This window comes from Gordionus sp. m RMFG-2023, chromosome 4, assembly GCF_954871325.1.
Source record: "Gordionus sp. m RMFG-2023 chromosome 4, tfGorSpeb1-WG-v2, whole genome shotgun sequence".
Taxonomy (NCBI): Eukaryota; Metazoa; Nematomorpha; class Gordioida; order Chordodea; family Parachordodidae; genus Gordionus; species Gordionus sp. m RMFG-2023.
The window spans coordinates 20,911,541-20,926,749 of NC_088778.1; the positions used below are offsets into that span (position 1 = coordinate 20,911,541).

General features: G+C 24.3%; 1 protein-coding gene across 1 annotated transcript; it reads right to left on the bottom strand.

Moving 5' to 3' along the window:
* Positions 1-4,315: 4,315 nt before the first annotated feature.
* LOC135928200 (uncharacterized) lies at positions 4,316-13,306 on the bottom strand. Its single transcript, XM_065464585.1, has 8 exons — positions 12,983-13,306; positions 9,422-9,653; positions 9,225-9,363; positions 8,881-9,185; positions 8,709-8,838; positions 8,590-8,668; positions 8,465-8,548; positions 4,316-4,738 (listed from the first exon to the last, which is right to left on the bottom strand). Exons 1-8 carry the CDS (start codon positions 13,263-13,265, stop codon positions 4,728-4,730), a joined length of 1,263 nt encoding a protein of 420 aa, XP_065320657.1. The 5' UTR covers positions 13,266-13,306; the 3' UTR covers positions 4,316-4,727.
* Positions 13,307-15,209: the final 1,903 nt, after the last annotated feature.

Sequence of the window (15,209 nt, forward strand, 5' to 3'; positions counted from 1 at the left end):
TTATTTAGGCTCATATCCTACCAGAGTTTAAACAAATTTACAGGAAACTTCGAGTCTTTTAGAGCCCGTTTTAGCTCTAAAAATAATTGACTAAGATCAACCGTTCGAAGGTTGCTGTTCAACGCAACCCACATTTTTAATGGAAGTTTTAGATTAACGGAAGGCACGGAAAGAATAAAATTTAATTTTTATTTTATTTTTTATTATAACTAATACTAAAAATTTTACAATTATATATATATATATAATATACAATTTTAATTTACACTTTTTACATAAGTTTTTTTAAAAGGTTAAATTTTGACAACTTGGTCCTTAAAAAGTAAAGTAAAATTTACGAAAATTTCATTAGGAAAATATAAAGTTTAAAGGTCATTAAATTACAATAGTAAAAGAAATACAAAATTTTTTATATTCAAAAAATTATCTAATTAACATTTCCCTCTTTTTTAAAATGTCTTTTTTCTTCAGTTTCTTCCAGTCATTTGTTTCTCAATTTCTCCATTAGTCACTTGTTTGTATATCTTAAGATTGTTTGTTTGACCATCTGATTATCGTTTGTTGAATCGATTATCGAACATCTTTTATGAAACATCGTTGGTTGAACATCATTGTTGAAACGTCGTTGGTTGAACATTGCTTGTTGATTTGCTGTTTGTATTGATCATCCCATTTCCCTTTCAAAATTTTATATATATATTTTTTTACAAAAATTTTTTTATCTATTTATAACAATCATTTTCTATGTCGTAGGTCATATTCTCGCTTTTGAACTTGACTTTGAATTTTTGAATTTTGAACTTGACTTTGAATTTTTGAATTTTGAACTTGAACGAATTTTCTAATTTTGAACTTGAACTTATTCACTTCTTCCCCCTCTAAAAATTTTTTCTCCTTTGTAGTAGAATTTTCATTTGATATTTTGTTCGTTGTTTAGCCTGAGTCATATCTTTTTCATTGGTTTGTTCGTAGCTTGTTATCCTTATCGTCTAATCATTCGCTTGATCATCCTCACATTAGCTTGTTCATCTCGTTATTTATTATCATGTTTGTAAATATATATTATGATCAATATATCTCAAATAAAATAATTTTTGGTGAAATGATAATGGAACAAATAATTTATCAGAATCATTCATAAGAATAAGAATCATAATTTGGAATATAGAATAATAGAATATTTAGAATTGTCTCTTTTTATATAATAATTTTTTTATTTAATTATTTTTATTTTTAAATTTTACTCCTTTATTTTTCAATTAAAACAATTTTTTTATATCATAATTTATCTTCAACTTGTTCTTTATAAAAAAAATTCTCTTTCTCCTTCCATCTTCAACATACGATCTCCATATCATACTCTTAATCTCTTTTTCAACATCAAGATATTTAATCACCTTGCCTCTCTTTTTAATATTTGTTTTAATTTTCTTTATTTCCAAAGTTTTTTTAAATTTTTTATTAATTATAAAAATTTTTATTTTAATATTTTCTTTAATTTTTATTTCATTATTGTTTTTAATAACTATTATTTCTTCAATTGTTATCATATGATTTATTTCTTTTAATTTATAAGAATTTATTTTTTATTAACATTTGGTATTAATTTACATAATTCAATTTTAATCAAGTTATTATTATTATGATATTTATAATTAGAATTTTCATGCTTTTTATTGTAATATGTACCTTCATAATTTTTACTATCTACTTTTCTATTTTCCTCGATTTTATTTACAAATTTATAAAGTATGTTTCCAAAAACTTTTATCCACGTCCTTCCCAAAATTGCAATCTTGTCACTTTGGACTGCATACGCATTTAAGTTTTGAGTTTTATCTTCATATCTCGCTTTTATTTGAACGATTCCTTACACCTCTATTCTTTTCCCATCATAGCCAGTCAGTTTCGTATCCGATTTATTTAAGACTTTAATTCCTATCTTTCTAGCAATAGTAATCGGCAATATTAAATACCGCGACCTGGTGTTGATCTGCATGACTATTGGTAAATCATTAAGGTAAGTCGTAACTTTGTAATTATCGCCTTGTCATCATCATTCATTCTATTTACGTCAAATCTATTGTTGTATGACTGATTATTGTTTTGATTATTATTGTATCTTGGTATGTAACTTGATTCGTTTTGATGTCTATAATATCTATCTATTATTTTTCATTATATTTGAAATTATCATTATTATTATATCTATAGTTATTGTAGTTATTGTAGTTATTATTATAATTATTTTTATTGTTAAATCTTGTAAAATTATTATACGGTCTTGGCCCATTATACCCCCTATCATTATCATAAACTCTAGGATTATAATTGTTTCGATATCTTGGTTCATAATTATTTGTATGTCTCAAATCTTCATAATTATCGTATCTCGGTTTCCACTGATATCTGTATACGTGCGACTTCATCCCTTTAACGTGCTCATCGTATTTCATCATCCTTAAAAATTTTTTTTACTATCTAAATAATCTTCTAATTAATCTATGGATTTTGTTTTATCATTATTGCCCCCCTATATAGGTTTATTCATATTTTAAATATTTAATCATTAAAATTTTATTATATTTATTTTTAATTTTATATTTTAATAATCTCTTACGTGTTTTTAGAATTAAATATTTTCCCTAATCCTCTTTCTTCTAGCTTCATCATGTTCCAGTATCTAAAATCATGCTAAAATTTTATTTACATACGCTGCCACCATTTTAGATTAACGGAAGGCACGGAAAGAATATAAAAATTTAATTTAATTTTTATTTTATTTTTTATTATTACTAATACTAAAAATTTTACAATTTTATATATATATATATACAATTTTAATTTACACTTTTTACATAAATTTTTTAAAAGGTTAAATTTTGACAACTTCGTCCTTAAAAAGTAAAATAAAATACGAAAATTTCATTAGGAAAATATAAAGTTTAAAGGTCATTAAATTACAAAAGTAAAAGAAATACAAAATTTTTTATATTCAAAAAATTATCTAATTAACAGGAAGGTAAATCTTTTATGAGCTTTTTTACATGCTAAGGACTAGGGTTAAGTTGTAGTAATATGAAAAAGAGTGAGATGAGAATTTATCACCTCTTATCTAACATATATTTCAATTTAAGTTATTTATTATATTCACAGGAGAATTAAATGCGCTACTAATTTATTTCTATGAACTAAAATCGATTTCACGGCGTTATATTTATATATCATTAAAGTAAAATATTTCAAAAAATTAATATTTAAGGTTTTAAATTTATTCAAAAAATAGATATAAGAACTTTTATTTATCTATATTGGTAAAAATCAGAATCCTATTCATCTTGACAAGGGTACGATAGAGCGCATGCTGAGTGAGCAATTCAAAAAAAATTTTTACATTCGAATATACTAAAAAATTATTTAATTACACAAGTTTTTATGTAAAATATTAGAAAAAAATAAAATTGATTTGATTGAGACTAAATAGCTGAAAGCATCATATTGGAACTTAAGGAAATTAAGACAAATGTAAATAACGAATTTCATAATTTATACGCCATTGTGAGTCAATAGCAGGGCTCTGTGAATTTAATATTTGTCTACCTCGACTCGCAGCAAGGCAAGTCCATCGTTCTAATATTAATATAGGGGTAGTCGAAGAATATTATAAAAGAAACTTCTTTATCTACCTCTTGGATACTTTGATTACTCAAATGAATGAAAAGTTCTTGATTCCTCAGGTAGCAGTTAAAAAATTTTCCGAATCTATCTCAAATCTTGGGAAATAATTAAATAACTAGCTAAATGCAAACTATGATATGAAAAGTTAACTATAGTTGATAATGTTCAAAAAATGTTATATTAAAATTATTATACTTTTGGCAACTTAACCCATTAGTACTATTGCCTGAGAAGTACTAATCTGAAAATTGATTGAATTCTTATATAAATAGGAAGTTTAAGCGCTGATGAAATCACTGAAAAATTAGCCAATCCCAAAGTTTAAATTTTATATTTTAATTTATAATATGCTACTTAATTTTATTTTTTCAATAATACTTTATAAGACATGCAATAATTCTTAAAAATATTTTTATTCCAACATGTAATTTTTTAAAAATATAATTTAAATTTACAAATTTTAAATGCTTAAGAAAATTAATATTTTTTCACAAAGTTATTTTTTATAGTTACTAGTGCTAGTCTTAATCAGTGGAGCATTGCTTAAAAATTTGGAACGAGACCATTTTTTTTATATATTACGAAAATATGGTATATATATAATCGAATTTTTTTTTATTACGAATATGAATAAATTCTTTATCTATATAATATTATAAATATAATATCACAAATTTAATACTAAAATAAATAAAAATATGAATTGAAAAAATTTCCATACATCTTTCATTTCTTCGATTTTTTGAAATGATTTTATAGCCCCGCGATGATTCTTTTTTAGCTTTGATCCGGAATCTGCCCCGATATCGAAAGTCCAAAAATAATTATAAACATTGACAAATTTTGTACTCTTAAGCGCGCTCGATTATCTAGGACGATCAATTCATATGAAACCCCTTTCACGATCAGCAGTACTGCAGGATAAAGTATTGAAGTTAAGGATTTTCATAAGAATATCTTAATCTATATCTTGTCGAAGCCCAGCAATCACATATTTATTTAATTAAAATCTTTGGCAGTTCCTCTTTATTTGCTTTTCGCCAAATCGCTCATCTAGATTCTAGGCCAATTTTATTATAGAATAAAGAATATATTGGAAAGAATTCCTAAAATAAAATAATGAAAATAATGTTATCAAAATTTTTTCAGTTTTAGCTATACATTAGAGAAATTATAAATTTGTCTATTTTTAAACTTACTAGTTTGCGATTTTTTTAATGGTATATTAAATAAGTTTTATTACTGAATCAAACGAGATCTAAATATTCATATATAATATTTAAATATTATAGTCTGTTCCTAATGATTTAATTTTTTTTAAATATCAGCCTATCAATAAATAAAGAATGCCTAATCGACAACTGAGAATTAGATTATAAAAATAATTTATTATTACTTTAAAATTATATTGACTAATCTTAACAACCTATTTAAAAATTTTAAATTTCCATTAAACATTTAAAAGATCCTTGAAGTGTTTTTAAATCGGTCAATCTTAACAGTCTAAAAAATTCACTAAGCCTTGAGGCTATATTTTTTTTAAATTGAGTTATCCTAAGATTAAACCTCAATCGAGGCGAAGATGATAGTTTTGGCTTAAAAATTAGGTTTAGCCTTTTAAGAGTTGGCTTAAAACCTGCAAAAATAAAACCATTTACCACCACCACTTCTGGCGGTGAACCTCACTGTATTTACAGAAATGGTGCCGATTTATAAAAATTTATATGGGAGTAATAATTTTTAACAAAGAAAATTTGATGTTTAAAGACATGCCCACGGAGTTGGCGACACATGTAAAAACATGTCATAACTGTAGATTGTTCTTCAGCAAGTACTGTTTTATTAGCATTTGTTTTAATATTTTCAAAAAAAAAATATTTTTATAACCTTTTATTTAACTTGAAAAAAATTTCTAATACCTATAAAAAAAATTGTTAAAATGGGAGAAATCAAAATTTAAAAATAAAATTTTTATAACTCTATTTTCTATCTGGCTATAAAAAAAATCTATTTTTGACTATAAAATTTTAAAACAAAAAGATTGATTTTACATTAGATTCAAATTTAGCAACTGTAAAAAATTTTGGGGAGAGAGGCCTGACTCCTGCGAAATACACCCCTGGTTTTAATACATTTCCGAAGCTCAAGATGTTCTTGCAACTAAAATTTTAAAATTAAAAATACGTTATAACTATAAGAAGTGTTTATATTGTCATAAATGGACGTTGATATGATTTTTTTATTTCATGGATTATATATTATTTATTATTAGACTCACATCCCAACCATGAACCTAATATAATATAAATTTTTTATATTATACTAAAATTTGAAAGCGAATAATTTAAATAAACAAGACATTTATTTTTTCAAGTCTAAACCATTATTCTTTAAATTAGACAACTTTGTTTTGTGAGGAGAATAAAGTTTATATTATTTAAAAAATAATATAAAAACTAGAGGACGGGCTTTAAAATTTTAAACATTCGGGTTAAAACATGTGCATTACAGACCTCTAATAAGGACTCTAAGCAAACAATAATAAAATATCAAGATCAAGTAATGAGAAACGAAAATGACTCTATTTAAAAAAAAGGAATACGTTACCATATTATGTTCAATATTTTGAAAAAAATTAACGACTATTTTATAATTCGTTATAATATCTCACTAGTTATTTTAGATTCTCAAAGGTTTTTTTAAAATATATCAAGGTTGCATCTTTCAAAGAAAAGGGAAAATTTAACCATAATTCCAAAAATTATTTTATTAACCGTTTACATAGATATGCAGACATTGTAAAAATCAGTACATAAAATAAAGCGTATTCATATTTTTTACAAGAATATATCAATAATTAAATTGTAAATTTTAGTTTTAAAATCAAGGTTCTGCATAAGAATAGATAAAATATCCCTCGACTTCTCCAAATCAAGTGAATTTATTTTAGAGTTTAATTGAAAACTCATGCTTCTTTATTAAAATAAATAACTAAGTATTATTAGGAATGTTTTGGTTTTTCCATTATTTGAGGCATTCGTTAATAAATAAAATATTTTTATTTAAATCCTGTAAAATGTGTCCCTTAATTGCAGGACCTTTGATATTAAAAACTTTTTTTAAGGATTTTATTCCTCTACATTTTATGTTTTTGGTTATTTTTGAATCAGGAAAGAGAATAGACAATAAGTTTGAGGTGCAATCTAGATAATTATCGTGATAGATGAATGTCGCTTCAGATATTAAACAGTATTATCACAAAATTTATGTTTTTAAAGTTTAATATTTTATGTCTTCTTATTTTTATAATTAGATATATGCTTTGTTTTGTTGAATGTTTTTTAGCAACATGGATAGTGTTGTTAAAAAGCCCGGTTTGGGTCGAGTTTTCTAAACGGTTCGATTAAGATTTTGGCTAAAATCATATTATGCAAGCATCGAGATGTAACAAATAGATCCAAGCATTTCTGTCAGCTATGTGCAAAATCTTTATAGCTTACATATTGTTATTTTGTTTATAATCCTAATTAGGCCGTTTTTTTTAGAATCAGCCCAAATCGGGCTTTTTAACAACATTAATCAGGGACTCCTCCATGGCTGATATTAAATTTTAAATTGTACTTTATTTATATTTCATTTAAATTATTTTATTTATCATCTCTAATTTATGAATGGTGGAATTCTATATTAAATTAATGGAATAAAAAATATAAATGGAAAGAAATTAAATAGGAGAAAATTTTATTTAACTAATCAAAAATCATTAACTGTAAAATTTTTAAATAATATCAAGATTCAGAATCGTTTCAAACTTCAATATCATTTAATATAGATTGGATTTTGAAAATTATATAAAATACTTATTTCACATTCAGATAAGATTCAATATCATTTTCGGAATTAAAAATAATAAGAATGTGATTTATCATAATATTTCGTTCTTGGTTAGACTAATTATTTCAAGCATTTTATGTTTCAAAATTTTACAATGAAATTTCGAGAAAGCCTACATTTATTTTATGAAAAAATAGGGAGCTAAATTAATAGACGGCATACTTTGGCATAAATGAGGGTTAAAAATCGGGAGGTCTGGCAACCCTGATCTTTACCTCTGCCGTTGCATATTCAACAGAGCAACACTCGGTTCTCGTAAAGCCCCATAAAACTGAAACAATAACAAGACGAACTTGTTATTAAAATGTTTACGAGAAGTAAGAAAAAGCCCGTATCCAATTAAATAAAGGGTTAATTAAAAATGGGGGTTTAAGTAGATTTAATTTATTTAATGTTTTCCTTATGTTGTAAAGTTTTAAATATATTGCTTATATGGTACATGAACTTTGATATTAAAATTTTAATAAAACAGATGATAAAGATGATGACGAATCAGCAGATTCGGATAAAGATAAATCAAAAAAAGATGAGCACCCTGATTCTAAAAGAAGAGGGTCATCATTACCAAATTTGGACCAAAACAAGGATAAAGCTGATACCGAAAAAATATACGAACTGCAAACTAGTAAAAGTCCTCAAAAATCTTCTAAGAAGTCTATATTGGCTAAGAAAACAAAATAAACTTAGAATAATAAAATATCGATTCTATGATTTTATATTATATCATCAATAAGCTAATTTTATTAACTACTGAAGTTTGCAACCTCATATCTTTTTTTAAAATATTCAACCAATTGAATAGCATTTAATATTATATAAATATAAGTGCATATAATGATAAAAGCAATATTATTTGAAACATTTTGAGTATTGACAAAAATATTTATCAAACCAGTAAATATATTTGCGATGATAAATAGGATTAATCCATTATGATTTATTTTTTCCATAAAATTATCTAAAGCATGAACCGCTTCTAAAAAAAATTAATAGGTTTAATTTGTAATGGTTATAAACTTTGGTTTATGTTGATGCATGAGTTCTCGATTGCATCCATAGTTGCGAAGATTAAAAGGGAAAATATATTTAAAAAAACCTAAATAAATGAATTATGATCATAATTAAATGATCGTTACCGCTATAATAATATAAGAAGGATTGCACACACGTCTTGATACGTTTTTATAATTAACAGTAATGATACAAAGTACTGCTGATGCAATGCACATGAAAAAAAGGTGTTTTATCACCATGTGGTTGGATTTTCTATAATAAAAAGTTAATTTAAGATTTTATGACATAACTAACTTATAGCTATAAAATATAATTTTTGCACTAAAAGTTCCAAATATATATATCGAAAGATATCCGAGAAATGATAAGATTCCTTCTCTGTTAGACATGATCCAATCCGTACGTAAGGAATGTATATCCATATCAAAATATTGAATAAATGTCATATTATTTATGAGGAAGTAATGAGCAAATAATGCCAAAAGCGCGTTAAATAGAGTAAAAGATATATTCAACAAAATACCGTTTATTACAGAAAATCGTCTCTTGCAGCAATAAAAATTAAATATAGCCAACTTTTCCATAAAAAAACCTAATAACTAAATAACAAGTATTATAATAAAAAATTAATCGAATACTTTAACGGAGGCTAACGTTATGAAAAAATTCCAATGCGAGCCGTATTCACTTATGTGTTCGTGATAATTCAAATGTTTGATAAATAAAGTCCTTAACACGCCGAACAATATTAAAATTCCGGACGATTTTAATGTTTTTCTGATGTTATACCGAAAAATTTCATAATTATAGAATTTTTTTTAAAAAAATATTTAACCTAAAAGTAGAATTTTGTGATATAAGAGCATTAGTAAAAACAAAAGCGCCCACACCAAAATCCATAAACCCTAATCCATAAAATTCAGATTTAGCTAAATGGCGAGGAAAAACGCGAAAATCTACACCTAATATACATATCAGGGTAGCTAAAAGGACATAGACCATATATGAGGTTATGAATTTTATATGAGAATCTTGTGAATTGGCTTTGGTCGCATTAAATACTGAGCCTATAAATTATTTTAATTTTTATTTATATTGTACGATGATTAAAACGTTTTATCGGATATCTCCAGGCCCGGCATGATTTGGCTCATTTTCTGACATAATAAACCCAGGTCTTGGAAATATTTATTTTTTAAAAGGGCTAAAAGTAGCTTTATTATTTCTCCAAAATTAAATTTCCAAAGTATCCCAAACATAATTGACTTTTTATTTATTAGAGTTGTTATTTCATATTGATAGAACAGTTCTTTTTATAATATTTGGTATCGCTGTAGGATTTTTATAGGGTTCTATCTACCTCAACTTAAATCAATTTTTTAGGATAACAAAATTAAAAAATATTTAGATAAATAATTTAATTATATATATATTTAAAAAAATATTTGTTATTTAAAAACGATTTCAATTTAAAAAGATTTTTAATATATAAGCATCATAAATATATATAATTAAATTATTTATCTAAATATTTTTTAATTTTGTTATCCTAAAAAATTAATTTAAGTTGAGGTAGATAGAACCCTATATGTTAATTTAAAAATTATGTCTAAATGACAGGCCCTTACTTTTTTTTTATCTTTATCAAAATTTTTGAGAAGTGGCTGGAATAATGAGCTTTGTTTAACACTTAAGTTAAATTTTGTCTCGAAGTTATTTGACAAAATAATTCTAAACATATTTATAACTTTATTTGCCTCAAATTGCATTACATATAATACAATCAAAAATTTTTAATTAAATATATCATATATTATAATCATCCAAGGAATTTTAATAAATTATGACTTTTGTTTTCGTCTAGAGGAATAAAAGCTTGGAACTTTGTGTTCCAGAAATTCTCTTTGCTTTCAAAAATCTGCTTTCAAGAAGACTTTCTATGTTCATATATTCATTATTGCTCACAAATATATTATTTACCCCATAGATATTATTACTTGCATAGTTAAATAAATCTATTGTTGTCAATATGTGATGTTCATATGGACGTTGCAAGCTTGCTCGAGCTGCTAACCGTTTAGTAACCGCCCCCAAAATGTAGCATGGACTTTTACCTTGTGCGGTTTCAAAAAATGTCACTCAGCCTTTATCCCAAAATCATTTTCATGATTGTAGAGATTAATGAAATCTTTTATTTTTATATTGGTTACTGCTCCATCAGAAAAATAATAAATTTTAGCCACTCTATTAAATCTTTCCTTCAAATTTTTTTTCCGAGGATATTTTTTCCTATATTGTTAATTTTATAAAAATAATTTAATATTTTATAGGATTTAAAAAATAGGGAATTTTTTTCCGAGTATTTTCTATGGGAATTTTTTTCCGGGGAATTATTTTCCAAGGTAATTTTTTTCCGGGGATTTTTATTCCGGAGAATTATTTACCTGGGAATATTTTTCCTGAGTATTTTTTTTCCGGGGAGTAATCTTCCGGGGAATTTTTTTTAATGGGGATTTATTTTCCGGGGAATTATTTTCCTAGATTCCTATAACTTAACTATATTATAAGCCATTTAAATATACTATAATGATCAATTATTAAAAGTGTATAAAATTTTTTATTGATATCATATATAATAACATTAATCTATTTACTAGGGGTGTACCGATACCACTTTTTGGAGGCCGATCCGATCCGATATTTCAGATATTAAATTGATAGCAGCCGATAACCGATCCGATATCATATCTAATTTTGTATTCTGCAAAGATACCGGTTTTAATTTTTAATATACTTTTTATTAGTACAACATCTATAATTTTACTATACCATAACATATGTCATTTAAATATATTATAATGGTCAGTTATAGTTTATATTCAATTCAATTGCTATTATTTATATAATAAGTAATAACATTAATCTATTTACATATATAGTAATAAAAAAATATATTATGAAATATGAAATTAATATTTAAAATTAATATATCGAAGATTTCTTTTTATATCAGAGATATGTCGGCGGTGATGGGGACTGTTTATATCACTAGCATCACTAAAAACAGATACTGAAGAGATTAATGAACACTTTTTTAAACAGAATGCGAAAAAAATAACTATATTACAGAATGTTTATTAACTAATTATTTCTATTAAAAAAATTAAACATAAAAATGTATTTCGATTTTATTTATAAAAATAAATGGTTTTTTAGATATAATTTTTTTTAAATTTTGTTAAAAGCGCCATTTTATATCGGATCAGAAAATTTTATAATATTTGCCGATAACCGATATTTTAAAATGAGCGAAATATCGGCCCGATCCGATATAAAATATCGGTACATCCCTACTATTTACATAAGTAACAAATATTATGAAATTTAGAAAAAAAAATTTAAATAATTAAGTCGCCATTTTATAGAATTGGATTGGAAAATTTTATAATATTGGCCAATAACCTTTATTTTAAAAAAGACGTAATATCGGCTCAATCAATTCAATAAAAAATATCAGTATATCCCTAAATTTAAGCAATAACTTTGTTCGCAATATTGAGATTTATTATTAGAATAAATGGAAATATTTTTTTAAGTTAGCAACTGTTTAAAATCAGATAAATATTTAAAAAAAATTCATACTCAATATAATATTAGGCCCATGGGTTAAGAGTGGGCAGCCTCTCTGGTCCACTTTAGAGATAAACCTGAAAAATAATGTTTTTGGCCCAAGCCTGCCCATAGCTTGGTAGCAAAAAATAAACATTTATAGTCCAACATTTTATAAATACAATTAGGAAATAATTCAAACTTAAAATATTTATCCTAACCTTCATTATAATATTATGTATTTAGTGTTGTTAAACACGTGAGATTAAGCTGATTTTTACAAAGGCTAATTCAATATTTTATCCAGAAAAGTATTATGCAAGCTGAAGATCTTGGTCATAGTTCACAAAGGTTTGGACATCTATTAGCAAAATCTCTAGGTTTAGGCAATATTCTTCTGGTTAAAATATTGAGTTAGCCATTTTTACAAATGAGCTCAAATCAAGCCATTTAATAGTATATGCATTACATTTAAATGATCAATTAACTTGATAGTTTATAGTTAATCTTTACTTTCATATTACAAATTTATGAATATGAAAATAAAATATTTCTCAGCCCTAATTCTTTTATAAGCTTCTCTTATTGGGAAAAATGGGCTTTTATTATTCACATAATATACCCCTGCATATTAAATAAATATAACAATTTAAGTATAATTCTGTCATTAACAAATTCTTCATATTCACCGAAAGTTAAAAAATAATTGTACAATTAATTTAATCACATTATAAAAAAATATTTTTCTTAAATTAACATAATTTAAACATGAACATAAATAAATTACTTGAATCATATTTTCCTCTCTTTAATAAAATAGTTAATATCAATATTTGAAATAGCAATATTAAATTTATATGAGAAGACATAAGTGTCAATCCCAAGATTAATGGCAATAATTGAACTAGAATGAAAAATATATTAAATGATGAACTGTTTGAGAATATCCTAAAAGTCAGATTCATTATTAAACTGCTTAATGGATATATCAGTAGAAATTTAATATTTTCAAAAAAATTGGCCCCTGAATGTCCCTCATAGAACATTTCTTTAACAATTCTATCATTCATAAGATAAAAAAATGAAAATAACACATAAAAAGATAATACTAAACATATCATAAAATAACGGATGATATATTTGATTGATATCTAAAGATATGTTAAATCATTGCACATTGACTTTCTAACATTACCAAATTCGAATAATTTCTTAAAAATTAAACATTTTAGATTTTTTAAAATTATAATAGCATATTAATTTTTATATATAATAATAATAAATTTATTTTTATAATACTGTAATTTTAAATATTTTATATTATATAAATGATTTTTTTATACAAATAAAATTGAATCAAATATTTAAAAAAATTTTACAGGTATGAATTAAAAAATTACAGTAAAACTCTAATTGTGACTATCTCTACATTAGTTGCTATAATAAGCGTTTATCTAATTATAACAAGAGATGTTATTTTCCAAATATATTAAAGACACCTTATTTGAACCCTTAAATTTTTATTACTTATAATTTTATAACAACAAATATTCTTCCTTAAATAACGTTTTTTACCCTGTAATCAGTGCCGGGTCTCACTAATCTGGCGTTTAAATTTTCAAAAAATTTAATATCAATTTTAAATTTAATATTTTTAAATTGTATATTCAGTAGAAACTATGGATAAATAAGGTTTTAGTTATAGTAAGAGACAACAATTTTAGCTCATCGACGACTTATAAATAATTTTTGATCAGTTTTAATTTAGAAAACTCATCTTCTTTCATTTGGGCCATCAATGTTTGGGCATTAGTATTGTTAAAAAGCCCGATTCGGGCCGATTTATAAAACAGCCAATTAAGATTTTAGCGGTGGCGTCACTAGATAGGGGCGTGCAGGAGCTTGAGCCCCCTAAAAAATTTGAATAGCCCCCTGAAGCAAAATTTTTTTTAATGGCTCCTTAATATCCCCTTGAACTAAAAATAAATTGTTTTGATTGCCCCCTGAACGATTTCTTTTATAATTCTGTTAAATAATATTTCGATTAAATTTATCATTTAAAAATTAATAAGACATCTAAATCTTTATTAAACGAATATAATTTTAATTATTAGATTTGATTAATACATATAAATTATTTCACTATGTCAGCTTGCAATCAAATTCTGTGTTAAAAAATAGAATATCAATATCACTCACTAAATATTAATTTAGCATTATCTGTTGAAGCTTAATTGACTTTTATTATTTAAATTATATAAACCTCCTTAAATTAATACAATCATATATTAATTTAAAATTAACAAATTTAATATTGTAATTAGCCAAGTTCAAAATCACTAATCATTCATTTTTAAATTTAATTACTATGCCTCTTACTAGAAATATTGTTGGGTCCAAATAAGTATGGATCTTTATAAAAAAGTAGACATATAGTTTATAATACCCTATTATATATAATTGGTTATAGAATATTAGGTAAAATGCCACTTTTACAGACGTATTTGACAGTTATATAATATATTATAGTTAATAATTTAATAAATTTTACTAATAAATGCTTTTGATAATAAATATAATTAACAATCTGCATTTAATTCTTTAATGCCATCTATTGATTTAAAATATTATTAAAAATTAAACATCTTATTATTCATCCCACAATCAATGTAATAAATTAGATATCTTTTCTTCTCTTTTTTTATGTGTTTTTAGGAAAGCTATTTTTTTCTTATTTGAAAACTTCGAATTAAATTTTTAATACGAGTATATTTTTGATAATTACAAACTAATATTTAAGATATAATATACTAACTTGAGGTGGTGCGACAATAATATGTAAAATCTTAATTGCTTGATCATATTACTCTGGTTAAAATGTTTCATTTCTAAGGCATCCTTTCCATGTAAATAACTTAAGGTTTCAATATATTTATTTTTCTAAAGATTTTTAGCGTTTTTTATCAATTTATTTAATATAATAAATTCTGATATGAGTTAACATCGTGAGTGTC